Genomic DNA, 13,855 nt, shown 5'->3' on the forward strand with positions numbered 1-13,855 from the left:
CTATCCATACGCTCAAAAAAACATGAGAGCTTTTTCACATATATATATGATAAAGGTTTTGTTTATGAAAACATATGCAATACATATCACGAGGGCAAAGCCCCAAACAAATCATGAAGTGTGTACACCTCATGAGGAAAAAGCTTCAAACAAATATCTCAAATTGCTGACATATATGAATGCAAAGGTGTGTAAACTCACACTTATGAATAAATATCATTTTACATATCTAGACACAAATACATGTATCTACCAATGCAATTGATTTCCAGTTTAGGGAACATTCACCCACTTGTTTCCTAAAAGAAAAAGGTTCATCTCTAATGCACATAGTATATCAACTTGCAGTGGTATCTATACACTTGGATATATGGAATTGCAGTGGTAAATATGCACTTCTATGCCTACCCCTTACCCTCATGAAAAGACACCTTGAGAGGCGAAAAAGGACAGCGGATTAACGTGCTATCCTTTTTGGCATCTCAAGCTGTCTTTTCATGAAGGCTTTTCTACTCAATCCTCCATGTGTGAATACTTTCTTTCATACTCACAAAAGGTTGCTTCGACCATTTCATCTTTTGTCTACAAGTATGCTTTGGTGTATAGGTCTTATGGTCTTTGGAACGCTATTGGACTCTTGGAGGGATAGGTCACATGGTCTTTTGAATGCTATGCAAGGAGGGGACTATTGGACTGCCCGAGGGACCAAAATAGGCAGCGTGTTAATGCACTGTCTCTTTTGGTCTCTCATGCAATTCTAGAGCATAAATAGGACTGTCTTCGAATTCGACCTTCTTTACAATGGTTGCTACCTAGATGCCTATGGTCTACAAGGTTTTGTAAAATTTTTCCTCTTATCTCTACGCTTCAACATTGGACTTGCACTCGCTCATTTGTTTTGTGAACTTCTTTCATCCGTTCAAGAGTTGAATATCACTTGAATGCCTCACATGGGAGAGGGTCTTGGATTGCCTGGGGCAACAAAAGAGGCAGCGTGTTAACGCGCTGCCTCTTTTACTGCCCCCAACAGTCCAAGTTCCCCTCCCTTGCATGGCTCTGGGTAACTCTAGCAACCACGGGTGTACATGCCTCGTATATATGGTTTGTAGAATATGGGCACAAATTTTTGACGGCAAGTCCTGTGAAATGAAATGATATGTTGGGCTGCTACACAACCAAGTCAACAAAAAACCTATGAACACCATCAAGTCCTAAGCAACTACCACCGAGCAATGCAAGCAAAATGGAGTAACGAAACAAAATGGAGCAAGCAAAAGTCGTGAAGAGTCTGAGGAGATAAAATCCGATGCCAAAATGCAGACTAATTCGACTATATAGGAAGGCGTACATCCCATAGCTTGGGGCAGCAAAAGAGGCAGCATGTTAACACGCTACCTCTTTTGATGCCCCAGGCAGTCCAACTACCACCACATCATTTGAACTGTGGGAAGATGAGAGGGCAGGAATGGAAGGGGGTGGGGAGTGTTGGAGGAGTGTCAGGAGCATTTGGGGGAAGAATTTGGGGAAGAGACAGAAGCACCATGTCTAACTATGTGGTTCTTGGGCATCTTTGCGAATCTAGGAAATAGGGACAGGATGGGAAGCTCGACATTGAGTTTAGCAGACAAAGATGGATTTGTGTCGCAAGTCAATAACAGGCAAGGCTTTGAGTCAGCCACGATTGTCGAAATCCTTCGGGTGGGCCAAAATGGATCGAGCGGAACGAAGACTGCGCCACATTTGAGCACCGCAAGGACAGCAACGATGTATTCTACCGATGGACTGATAATGATTCCAACCTTCCTTTGAGTTTGCTCTCTGATCCATGCCAGATAACCTTTGCAACAAAGGCGGTGAGCCAAGGAATCTACTAAGGCAAGGAGCTGGGCGGAGGTGTAAGGTACATCGCCAAGGAAGAGAGGGAAGGGCTACAGTTGCTGTGATTGTGGAGGGAGTTGGAAAGCTATGAGGTGATGGAGGGAGGAGGTTTGAAGGAGGTCGGTGAGGATTGGAAGACACGAGGTGAGGAGGTTTGAAGGAGGGCAGTGAGGAGGAGGTGAGCATTGGAAGACGCGAGGTGAGCGAAGGATGAGGGAGAAGGAGGTACTAGGGGGGAGAGATTGGGAGGTGCAAGAAACGATAAAGGAGGAGCTAGAAGGCAAGGAAGAGGTGGGGGAGGATTCGGAGAAGGCAGAAGATAGGGAAGGGAAGGAGGAATCCGAAGCAGCAGTAGAAGAAGAAGAAGAAGAAGAAGAAGAAGAAGAAGAAGAAGAAGGGGAGGAGGAGGAGGAAGAGGGGGAAGGAGGAGGGAGGGAGAGGTGGAGAGCATTGCACTTACCGAAGGAATGGCTATGGCCACGACAGGGTTTGAGGGCTTGAGGGAGGAGGAGCAAGTCGACTTGTCATCTACGATAGGGTTGCACTACCACCTTGGAGGGTGGAGCTAAATCACATTCCACCATCTACGTCACTACGAGCAACTTGACCAAACCCGAGGCTATAAGCTGTTGATTCTCCTGATTTTGCAACTGATGGTCTACCTAGGAGTTTGTGAGACATTGAGATGATGAAGACCGTATGACACAGGGAGGCTGTGAGAGCGTGACCGAGAGAGGCTACTGAAGCCTTGGAAATTGGATCCTGTGAGTCATGACCTTGGAGAGTGATGTCCCATTTGTCATGAAGTTCGAAGTGATGTCTCATCTTGGAGAGTGTTGTCCCATCTTGGAGTTGTCCTTGTGTGCATCTTGGAGGTTGGAGCGCTCGAAGTTCGAAGCCCTTACTTTCCAAGCAATGAGGTTCCACGCTCATGCTCTCTCTCTGCCTCCCTTCTCTCTCTCTCTCTCTCTCTCTCTCTCTCTCTCTCTCTATATATATATATATATATATATATATATATAGAAAGAGAGATAAAATCACTTCAAGGCTAGATAAAAAAAGAGAGACCCAGCGCACCATGCCCTTCCTCATAATAACTCCAGATTTTGTAGGCGATTTTGTAGTAACGATTTTGCAGGCAATGGCAGGCCTAGCCTTTAGAGAAACAATTGCTAGCAAAATATAGTAATTATAAGTCTTTAATTTTTTTCTTGATATTTTAGTCTTTCAATACCAATATATAGTTACTTCTCTTTTTATTCATTTATATTAAATGTACACCCTTACTGAATGAAATGCATGGAGGCGTCATTCAAGTTACTATATGCATGAAGGCATCATATTCAAAGATTACCATTATTCTAAACAAATAAACACATATTGTTCGATAAAGACTTGCAGTTAAACGACCACATTGGATGCTAATAGTGACATCCATTTGCATTTGACACTTACAGAGATGAACTTGCTTCTTCTCTTCTCTCCCATAATCCCTCTCAGTGGCTCTTTCAACACTTCTCTTTGCTCCATTCTCTTCGGTCTCCAACACATCTATGCCATTTCTTCTTTTGCCTCCCTGCTTCCGGACCCTTTGTGTAGCTAGCTTTTCTCTTGTTCTTTGGTTGGTGTCATCTGGTGCTACATCTTGGCTCTAGCATTTGAATCATGCCTTTCTCAGTTTTCATTCGCTTTGGAGAACACAAATCATTGACCATTCGTTTTGACACTCCTTTCTTGGAGGTTTCATTGGTGGAGCTTAAGGAACACTTTCACATTGAGAACGAGGACATTGAGCTGCATCAAGAAATCGGAATAGGTGAGCTTGCCATTGCCAGTGGTGAACTTAGAGGATGGTCAGAAAGGGTTCAAGATTAATGGTAGCCAACAATCAACCTTAAGAGTTCACATGCCCTATAAAAGAGGTACTCATGGTGACTTTATGAATCATGAACTGAATAGTGTGGTTTCACTTATAGAGAGGATGCCTTTGAATAGTTCTCTTCATGTTGCACTCAAATCTGCAGTTCAAGTGGAGAAGGTTACTGAGCTTCCTCTAACTTACGATGCATGTATTGTCTTCGAACTTCCACCTATGCCTAAGGGTTCACCAATGTCTGGAATGGAACAGAATGTTGATGGTCATGTTTGGACAAAATATTCCACATGTTCGCAAGACTGCTTCAATGGTGTTGTGAGAATGAGTAGATGTTCAGGTTATTTGAGATGTTGTAATTTGGATTGTCCTTTCCTTGAACGAATGGGAGTTTTAAATGATACACGATGGAAAGGAAAGCTTAGGAGACCTCCTCTACCTGGTCCCATTGATCCAACCTTGGGGTCACTTGTGTGCAAGCATTGTGATGCAATACCAAAGTGTGTTTACCTATGCAGTGCTATTATATATTATTGCTTTCCCCATGGATGAGTGAAGACAATGAGATGCGCAGTGCATGTGGGTTTCCATGACCATCCAATTGAAAAAGGTAGAAGTCGAGCAAAGGAAATGCAAGTAGAGGATCTCATTTCAATGCGTGCTAGGTTGAATGGAAATTCCTCTTGCAAAAATATCGAGGTGTCTATGGCACAAGACCTTGTCATGGAGATGATGCTAGCAAAGGATGGGGTTGTTGTGGAGCCGCTAGATGATCAAAAGTTCAAAGAAGTGCTTGAAACCATTACACCAATGATCCAGAGAAGGAGGCTTCAGAGAGTGGTGCAGAGCGCAAGAAGTGAGGCTAGAGGAGGGGATGGTGGAATGGATTCAATACTTGATTTAAAGAGGAAATGCAAATATCCATACCTACAAAGTATCCTATTTCATCAACAATTGCAAGATGAACAACACCACATATCTTCAAAATGTCGACCATTAGTCCAGGATCAGGATTTGATCTAGTGAATCGCATGCGGCTTGGTGGAAGCTTGGGATCACAATGGGTTCATTTTGACCATGTGCATCGAGTGAGGGGATGGTCAACAATGGGTGCTCATGTGTATGACCCATTCATAAGGGAACTATTAACTATAGCAATATGTGAATTCAAGGTGGAGGATAACCATGCTCAAGTTCGATTCTGGGAGCTACTGAACAATACAATGGAGAAGAATAGTTTTAAAAAACCTGAATTTCGTGGATTCATGGCAAGTGGAGGAAGAGCAAATTGGTTGGCTGTCCACACTGTTTACAATGGTGGACATGAAAATGTGATGGATGGTAAAGAAAGAACTTGTGTTTTCCATTGGGAGATGAGCATGGTTGAGCACACTAGACGATGCATTAAGCCACAATTTTAGGAGGAGAATAAAGTTCTATGTCTTAAGTGGAGAGAGGCAACAACTTCAACTTCTGCAGACGAATGCAAACAAACATTGAATTTGTATTGGTCCCCGATTCATGTGAAGGAGGGTGAGCTACCAACATTGCATATGTGGCTTGCTTGGTGGGATGTTAGAGTCAACCAGTGGGGGGGAATGTTCTTGCGGCAAGAAGAGCACTCTGGATTTGTTCCTACAGTGAACCTTTCAGAGACAAAACATTCTAGCATGAGAGCAGCACATGGATATGCAAAACACATAACATTGTATGATGCATGTGCAGCAGATCTTGCAATGAGTGTCCTTCATAGTGCCCACTACAATGCCTTTATGAATGGAAAACAACTGGGTACAAGACCAAATTTGTATGCTCTCTGACAAAGAATACTTGATGGTAGTGGGTCTAGTAAAGGGGACAGAAATAGGCTTGTGGATTTATCACACATAGTGATCGAAGAGGCTGGGATACAATCTCCTGAGATGAATAGGCCAATAACAGAACCGGTGAGCATAAGAAGAAAGAGGGGTTCAAAATGTTCAACATCGGTCCATGCAAATGATAGTCATCGACTAGAATACATGTCAGTGACAACAAGGAGAGTGATAGGAAAAAGAAGACAAATTGATTTTAAAAGTCCATCACAGGACGTGGTTTGTAGAGAGATAGATATTCATGAAGCCAATTGGGCGATCAGAAGAACCGAACCACATAGCGTTGTCACATGCTTTGGCTACTTGGTAGAGAGTCGGAGATGATGTGGGGCACTAATCAATTCACTTGGTAGAAGTGCAAGTTATGGTGTGCCAGCCCCTTGTTTTAAGGGAAGAAGGCAACATTCTCATGGAGAGACAGAGCAGTTTGTATGGTTTTGTAATACTTCTGTTACCCATACATGGAATGTGGATAAATCCATTCAAGCTGTTCCTGGGGTCTCTCCAGGTGTATGGAAGGTTGCGAGTGGGACATAGATGACTGTAGATGAGAGGGGTGCCCTTGTAAGGGCAGGGTTCATAGTTAATAGTGATGATTCTATTGGTGTGATGGGACCTCCTTATGCACAGTAGATCCATACACCTAGCCATGTGTGCCCTTCTCATCGTGATGGAAAGCTTGTTTCATGGAGAAGTAAGTTGAATAAAGATTTCAAGGAAAGGATACACAAGGCAGTTACAAAAAATGGGGAGGTGGTGAGAGAGAACATCATTATTCCACATGAGGTGCATGTATTCCATGTTCGTACAATAGGATCAATGTCCAAGGGGCTAACATATAGTGTCTTGATTTCAGAGTTTCCACGTTGCACATGCCTTGATTTCATAGAAAGGGAAGCAAGAAAAAGCCCCTACTTGCCTTGCAAGCACATATACTTCGTGTTTATTGTTGTCTTGGGCTTAACTGAAATGGTGCATCAGTTTATGCATCAGGCTGCATTGACAAATGTTGAATTGTTTCAAGCTCTAGGTGGTAGAAGAAACCCATCAAGTATGTAGTGTATGGCTTGGATGCCCTTTTTTTGCATTTCCTTCAGAATTGGATAATATATGTAGGTGTGCTTCCTTGCATGAAGCTGCACTAAGTTGTATTTTTTTAAGGTGGAAAAAACCCATTAAGCATTTAGTAGGCAACCTAGATGTCCCTTTTTTATATTTCCTTTGGAAGCGGATGATATGTTTTGGCAATGCACGAAAAAACATTTTGTACAATCATTCCAAGGGTTGGAAGATATTTTGAAGCATCAAATTTTTATATCAAATTTTTTTTGTATGACATGCTTTTTGTGCTATGGAGTTAATAACTTTTAGAAAAAAGGTGTCTTCTGAGAACATGAAGAGCAGTTAATGTAATATGTTACTATTCTCATTATTGAAAGCATTCAATGTTTTATTTTATCATTACTTTTTCACAGCAAAGGAAACATGATTTGAACATGTACTTCTCGAAACATGCTAGCCAAGATGCAGGCCAGTGGGTAAGCTTTCTTGGAGCATAAATTGTGGTAATTGGCTGTCCTGGATGAATATGATGTGGTTGTTATTAAACAGATAACACCTTGCATTGTTGTTTGTCCACGCTCGCTTATTTAGCCTCGCTCGCTTTTCTTCGCTCGCTTTTTGGTAATCCTCGGTTCAAGCATATGGTACGTGGTGCTCGCACTAAAAGTGATGAAGGCATGGAGTCCATACTCTTGAAGCTAAAGCAAAGATGTGCTTACAGATTTTTCCATGGGAGCCTCTTCCCTAGTCAAAAGTGATCGATGATGAAAGTAGATGCTTTATCTTCAAGATGTTGACAACAGGGCCTGCTTCGGGGGTAGATCTAATCTGGTGAATCGCATGCACTGCACTGGTGGTGAAGATCTACGAAATAGCTGATCTGTCATGTGCGGCACGTATGGGGGTGGACAACCATCGCTGCTCACGTATATGATCCGAGACAAGGCAAATGCTAGTTTTCCCTCCAACGCCAAAAGGATGATGCTTATGCCTGTTTTGAGAGCACCTGGAAGTGAGCCTATTTTGCGCAGGTCTACCAAAGCAGCCTATCATGTGGATAGGCTGAAATATGATGGATTTACAGCCATTCACTATGCCTATATGGTCAAAGTGATACAGGAACCAGAACCCACTTCTTTAGAGCAAGCCATGGGAAATGAAAAATGGGAGAAAGCCATGGATGAAGAAATGGATGCCTTGGATGCAAATGCTACATGGGAATTGGTGCCTTTGCCTAAAGACAAGAATGCAATTGGCTGTAAGTGGGTTTATAAGATCAAGCACAATGCAGATGGCTCTGTGAACAGATACAAGGCAAGATTAGTTGTCAAGGGATATGCATAGACATATGGCATTGATTATGAAGAAACATTCAGTTCGGTTGCAAGGATGGCAACTGTAAGAGCAGTCATTACTATGGCTGCATCAAAGGGATGGTCTTTACATCAGATGGATGTAAAGAATGCCTTCTTGCATGGTGATTTGCAAGAAGAGGTCTTTATGGAGCAGCTACTAGGTTATGTTCATGCTATTCATCCTGAGTTTGTTTGCAGGTTGAAGAAAGCCTTGTATGGCTTGAAGCAAGCACCTAGAGCATGGTCTGACAAGATAGAACAGTATCTTGTCACTATTGGCTTTCAGATTTCCAAGGCAGATTTCTCACTCTATGTAAGAAAAACAGAGAAAGGTATTCTGCTGCTTGTCATTTATGTTGATGATTTGATCATCACAGGTGATAGTGATGAAGATATCCTTTATGTGAAAATGCTATTGAAGCAGAAGTTTGAGATGAAGGATTTGGGAGAGCTGCGTTATTTCTTGGGCATTGAGATGATTAGATCACCAAGTGGGATACAGCTCTTGCAGAGGCAGTATGGATTAGACATGCTGTCCAAATATGGGATGACAGGCTGTAAGCCTATTTCAGTTCCTTTGAAGCAGAATGTGAAGCTGAGCACAGATGCAGGTGAGCTTCTGGAAGACCCTACTATATACAGACACATAGTAGGAAGTTTGATTTATATGACTATTACCAGGCCAGATTTAAGCTATGCTGTTGGATTGGTAAGTTAGTCTATGCAGGCTCCAAGGAAACCGCATTTGGATGCAGCTAGACGCATACTCAGATATGTGAAGTCCACATTGCAGTATGGACTATTTTATGAGGCTGGGGTTCAGATACAATTACATGGATACACTGATGCTGATTGGGCTGGTAGTATTTCTGATAGACGATCTACCAGTGGAGATGTCTTTTCTTTTGGGAGTGCTGCAGTCACCTAGAGCAGCAAGAAACAGCCTACAGTTGCCTTGTCGAGCACAGAGGCTGAGTACAGGGGTGCAGCAATGGCTGCATGTGAGGTAGCTTGGTTGCATAAGCTACTTTATGATATGCATCAGTCTACAGATGGGCCAGTTGTCATTTATTGTGACAACATAAACAGTATACACTTGGCAAATAACCCAGTCTATCATGCTAGAACAAAGCACATTGAGATGCATTATCACTATGTGCGGGAGAAGGTTTTACTAGGTCTTATTGATCTAGCTTATGTCAGCGCAGATGATCAGGTAGTTGACATATTCACGAAAGCATTGGGCGCAAAAAAGCTGTGCAAGTTCAGAGACCTGCTTGGTGTGCAAGAATTGGGATTGAGCTCGAGGGAGAGTGTTGAGATATCGAGCTTCACTCGCGATATGCCAGGGTAACGTTGTGCATTTATGTCACCGACTTGTTAGATGCAAATGCGGTTGGTACACCGCCCACGAATAATAGCTGAATGACAACTATCCTTTATCTACTCTAGTTCGTGGCTCAGTTAATATGCCACTTTAGTTAGTTGAGTTTGGTTTGAGACCCACATATAAGGTTCTTCTATTTCTTTGTACGAGAGTTCTTTTGGCTTTCACAACTAAGAAGAGAAAAACTGTTTTTAGCCTCCACCTGTGTGTGTATTCCCCCATTGTGTATGTGAGAAAGCTGCAAGTGAGACTCTTTCCCTCTCTCCCACTATCTTCACACAGCACACATTGGAGTATTTCCATAAGAGTATTCCAAACACCTACGAAACATGTAAGGATGGCAACCATGTCCAGCCAGAAGCAGTGAAGAAACTTAGGGAGTGGGATCTTGGCATTGTCATCTTGCCTGCATGTTTCCCATTTGCAGTGAGCAGGATTTAAGGGTTCATGGGAAATCCTTGGTGGGAGGGGGCCACGTACCTACTGAAACAAGTTTCCTGTTTACTGCTTGACCTTGGCAGTATTTGAATCTTAAGAGAGCCCTATTTGAGGGCAAAGCAATGTGGGATCAATCGTGCAGGAGGGGAAATTGCAGGCGGTTCCTCTACACAACACAGTTAGACTGTGGTACCATGTAGTAGGCAGTTTTTGAACCCTGACCTGCGATTTCATGACCATGGGGACCTGCTCTTATACCAATCTCTTCAAAATCCACATGTAACATGTGCTGCTTCATATGAGTACATGCAAGATTCAACAAAGTTCTTGACTGCAAAATGTTTTCCCCAAAACATACCCACTTCTTAGATATGAACAATCATTTCAGTATGTCACAAATGAAAGAGCCCACTCCACGAGTCAGACTATCTATGAAATGCCATGCTGCACAGAATGATTGCCTTGAATGAAAACCCTTATCAATGCAAGAGGTCCAAGATCTTCAATACATACCTAGCTACTCTCATCAGTGGCATTCCACATCCTACAGTACTTCTGGAATATGGGTTTTGTCTCAAAATAATCCCGATTTATGATGGGGTGCAAGAGATGAGTCATGGTCCAAGCCCAGAGTCAGCAGCTTGCAAAGAAGTTGCCTTATGTCCTAAAAAATGGACGATTAACTGAGAGCGAATTGACCTTGGCCTGGTAGACACTTTCTATAAATGCAATAAAAAAGAAGTTCAGACAAGCAAAATGAAGACAGGAAGGAAACCTAGTTTGACATACTTAGTACTTATTTAATACACTCTCAGAAGAAGTACAACTTGAGAACTCTTCCTTATGATGTATCATTGCTGTGTCAGAGCAATTCTCCATTTAGACAGCTGTCATTGCATGGTGCACCCTAAGTTCCAATCTGGCCGAGACAAAACAGCTAAAACCATCTCAAAATAAATGCCCCTGGCTGCAGCAAGTAGAAGTAATGTCCTAAATCCCGTAACCATTGACACATAACTTGTACTATTGAATCTGGATCCTGCTGTCCAGGTCCAGTTTGATAGAATACAATATGCTGCTCAGCTGAAAGGGCCCCCCTCCCATCAAGGAGGGAACATTTCTGCACCAAACGTATAAAGTCTAGCATTTCATACAGCCATTTTCCCATGTAAACTATTTTCTCTATTGACTGTAGTTTGCGAATTGCTAGAATATTTGGAAAGTCTTTCAGTTTCCACAAATTTTTACGTATAAAAAGTACATAGGAACTGATAAACATGTAGCGTTTGCTTGAAGTCCAGGTGTATCATAGAACCAACTGATCCAATTCCAGAATCAAGACAGAAGCTTCTACTCCTCATCCACATATGATCTTGTAAAGATTTACCTATATGATGGGTGACTCTGAAGGTTCTATAGTTGCAACGGATGCAACAGAAGAGGCACTGTTGTCCATCACAAGCCTTAGTTTTCTCTGTGCATCCTCCAGCATCTTCTGCTTCTCAATGTGTCGGTGGTCACTTGGAAAAGTAGCAATGCTTGGGAGTGCTCTCTCTACTCGTTGTCCTGCAAGAAGCATCTCTCTCTCAAGGTGTGTGCAGTAGCCTTCAAATACATTTAGAGTCACCTGAAGACGGAAACCCAGGCGAAATAGGAAATCAATCTCTAAGCTGTTGAGCTCAGTATTGCTGATGCCACCAACTCTTGCGTAGAATGCATTGTTGTAGTGCCTGGAAGAAAAGAAGAGCCAACCAAATATATCAAACATTATGGAAAGGGCATCGCAATTCCTAACACGAAGAAAGATTATCTTTAGAAATAGCCAGCCGATTAAATCCTCTCCAAACAAATACACCAGTAATCCTTCACGCTCAGAAAGGGGAGAACTCACACATCATCAAACAGTTTAGTAGCCACCATGACGCTAGTGATCATCAGCCTGTGAACGTTGAGGGAAATCACAGGAACGTTCGGTTGCTTGTGAAGTAGATGGTCAATGTAGATGAAGCCCACGACAAAGCAGGAGGGACTACAATTTGTGTACTTATAAACGCGTTCTAGGTACCTTAAAATGCTTATGTTAGGCGGGCGTAAGCCATGGAAATTAGTCAATTTCCTGTGTTCTGAGAGGTTCCCCAAACATTTCTCATTCCTCAACACTAGCCGCTCTAACGTGGCAGCAAGGGCCAACAAAACTTTGGGAGTTTCTTTTTCTGATGACTCTGATCTAGCAACGCTGCTCTCTTCCACTTCGACTTCGAGTGCATCTTGCAATTTTCCCATTACGCGATTCAGAAAACAAACACACGCACTTAATCGGTGGGTCTGCACATAGTCTGTAGATTTGTCCGCTGCTCGTCACATGATGTAGAACAGATGCCCACCTAATCACCGTTGTCCCATATCCATCAAAAGATTCTTGTTGCAAAAAAAGAATGATCTGAGTGGTGCACAGGGGCACTTAAGCGAAGTGTAGAGTTCCCGTAAGGGTGATTCTGCGTTGCCGTCGATATATATTCACGTGGCCCAGATACTCTCCAGGCAGTAGCAATTGATGGATGTCTCTGTTGGTAAGCGGGAAATTGGCTACTCAACAAAGAGATGACGAGATCCTGTCTACGAACTTCCGCGAACCAATGCCAAATTGCGCGAACAGAGTGCGTATCGCGAAACCCATGTCACCGGCGCATGAGAGGATCTCCAATCTTTTAACTCCCGCAGGTACTACCAACGAACCCAAAATGCGCAGCTCCAGCAACCACGATGAATCTTAATGCATAAATATCCATGCGAGAAGAGCAATCTGGAGTGTTAACTGAGAGCCGACGCCGGAGGCTGAAGAGCATGGCGCACAAACCGTTCCCAAAATGGGTGGGATGACAATCTGATAAGAGGTACAAAGCTGGGAATGGACAAGGAAGAGAAAGATAGGAGGAGATTAGATCCAGGAGATCCCGAGACTGTTAACTTGTACCGTTATCGCCGTTTCAAAAATAGATAGACTTGACTTTTCTCTGTGCAGAACCTTGAAGCTATGGGGGATGAAGCTTTCAAGGAGGAAAGCGCCTTCCTCTCTGCTCTCGCGCGCGCGCGCGCGCTCTCTCTCTCTCTCTCTTTGTGTCTCTGTCTCTCGGTATATCTCTCGCTCTCATCGCCTGCATGCCCCTCTTGTCCAAAATCCCAACCTTTTGTACGCACTCGCCCAATTTCCACCACAAGGTAAATCGGCAAAAGGACCCCACTGACCTGCGGATATGCGACAAGACTCTTGGAGTATTCGGCGTTGGCCTGCTGCTCTTCTGATCAGATATGTGTGTGTGACACTGTGTTTTGTGTGTGTGTGTGTGAGAGAGAGAGAAAGAGATGGGCGTGTGCACATAGACAGTTTCTCGTTGAGCTTCTTATTTGCATTATGCGTTGGGCAAAGCAAGGGCTTTAAGAGCTGGATGAGAAGGGGTGGTAGAATTGGATCATCGCTTGCAGGAGCAAAATTTGCAGTCATCTCTCAAATTTCTGCTTTGGAGAAACAAACCCAATCCTTAAACGCTTGTAACACATGCAGAAGAATGTCTAGAAGAAGAAGAAGACAGGAGAGGGGAGCCGAACTTGGCACATAGAGCCAATGTCTGCACACACACACTCTCTCTCTCTCTCTCTCTCTGTCTCTGCAGAGAGTCTGCACATAAGATTATTCATTGTAGCTTGTCCAGATTTTGAAACTTTTTCCTTTGTTTCAAAACAGAAATCTGGCCTTCAATTCCCACCTTTCATTCCTACTCCCGAATTGTTTATCTTCCAATTCATTTCCCCTTTTTCATTCCTAATTCAAATGCCCTTTCTCATTCCTTCACACTCGAATCACACAACCTTCTTCTCACATCCTCTCCAACACAATAACTATAATAACGCCCCATTCACTTGCTTAACGCCAACTCTTCATATTGTATTCTTTATCATCACCCCTTATCCCACCCTTCCCTTCACACCA

General features: G+C 43.1%; 1 protein-coding gene across 1 annotated transcript; it reads right to left on the bottom strand.

Moving 5' to 3' along the window:
* Window positions 1-10,822: 10,822 nt before the first annotated feature.
* On the bottom strand, window positions 10,823-13,165 carry LOC147883919 (cyclin-U1-1-like). The gene is made up of 2 exons (XM_087399070.1): window positions 11,759-13,165; window positions 10,823-11,597 (listed from the first exon to the last, which is right to left on the bottom strand). Exons 1-2 carry the CDS (start codon window positions 12,148-12,150, stop codon window positions 11,255-11,257), a joined length of 735 nt encoding a protein of 244 aa, XP_087255196.1. The 5' UTR covers window positions 12,151-13,165; the 3' UTR covers window positions 10,823-11,254.
* Window positions 13,166-13,855: the final 690 nt, after the last annotated feature.

The sequence above is a fragment of the Dipteris shenzhenensis genome, chromosome 27, assembly GCF_047967505.1.
Source record: "Dipteris shenzhenensis isolate YYH24624 ecotype China chromosome 27, Dip_SZ_1.0, whole genome shotgun sequence".
In the NCBI taxonomy this organism is placed as follows: Eukaryota; Viridiplantae; Streptophyta; class Polypodiopsida; order Gleicheniales; family Dipteridaceae; genus Dipteris; species Dipteris shenzhenensis.

Coding starts and splice junctions, on each gene's coding strand:
- LOC147883919 (XM_087399070.1), bottom strand. CDS start 12,150: ATGGGAAAATTGCAAGATGCACTCGAAGTCGAAGTGGAAGAGAGCAGC. Junction 11,598..11,758: donor ACTAAACTGTTTGATGATGT/GTGAGTTCTCCC, acceptor CTTTTCTTCCAG/GCACTACAACAATGCATTCT.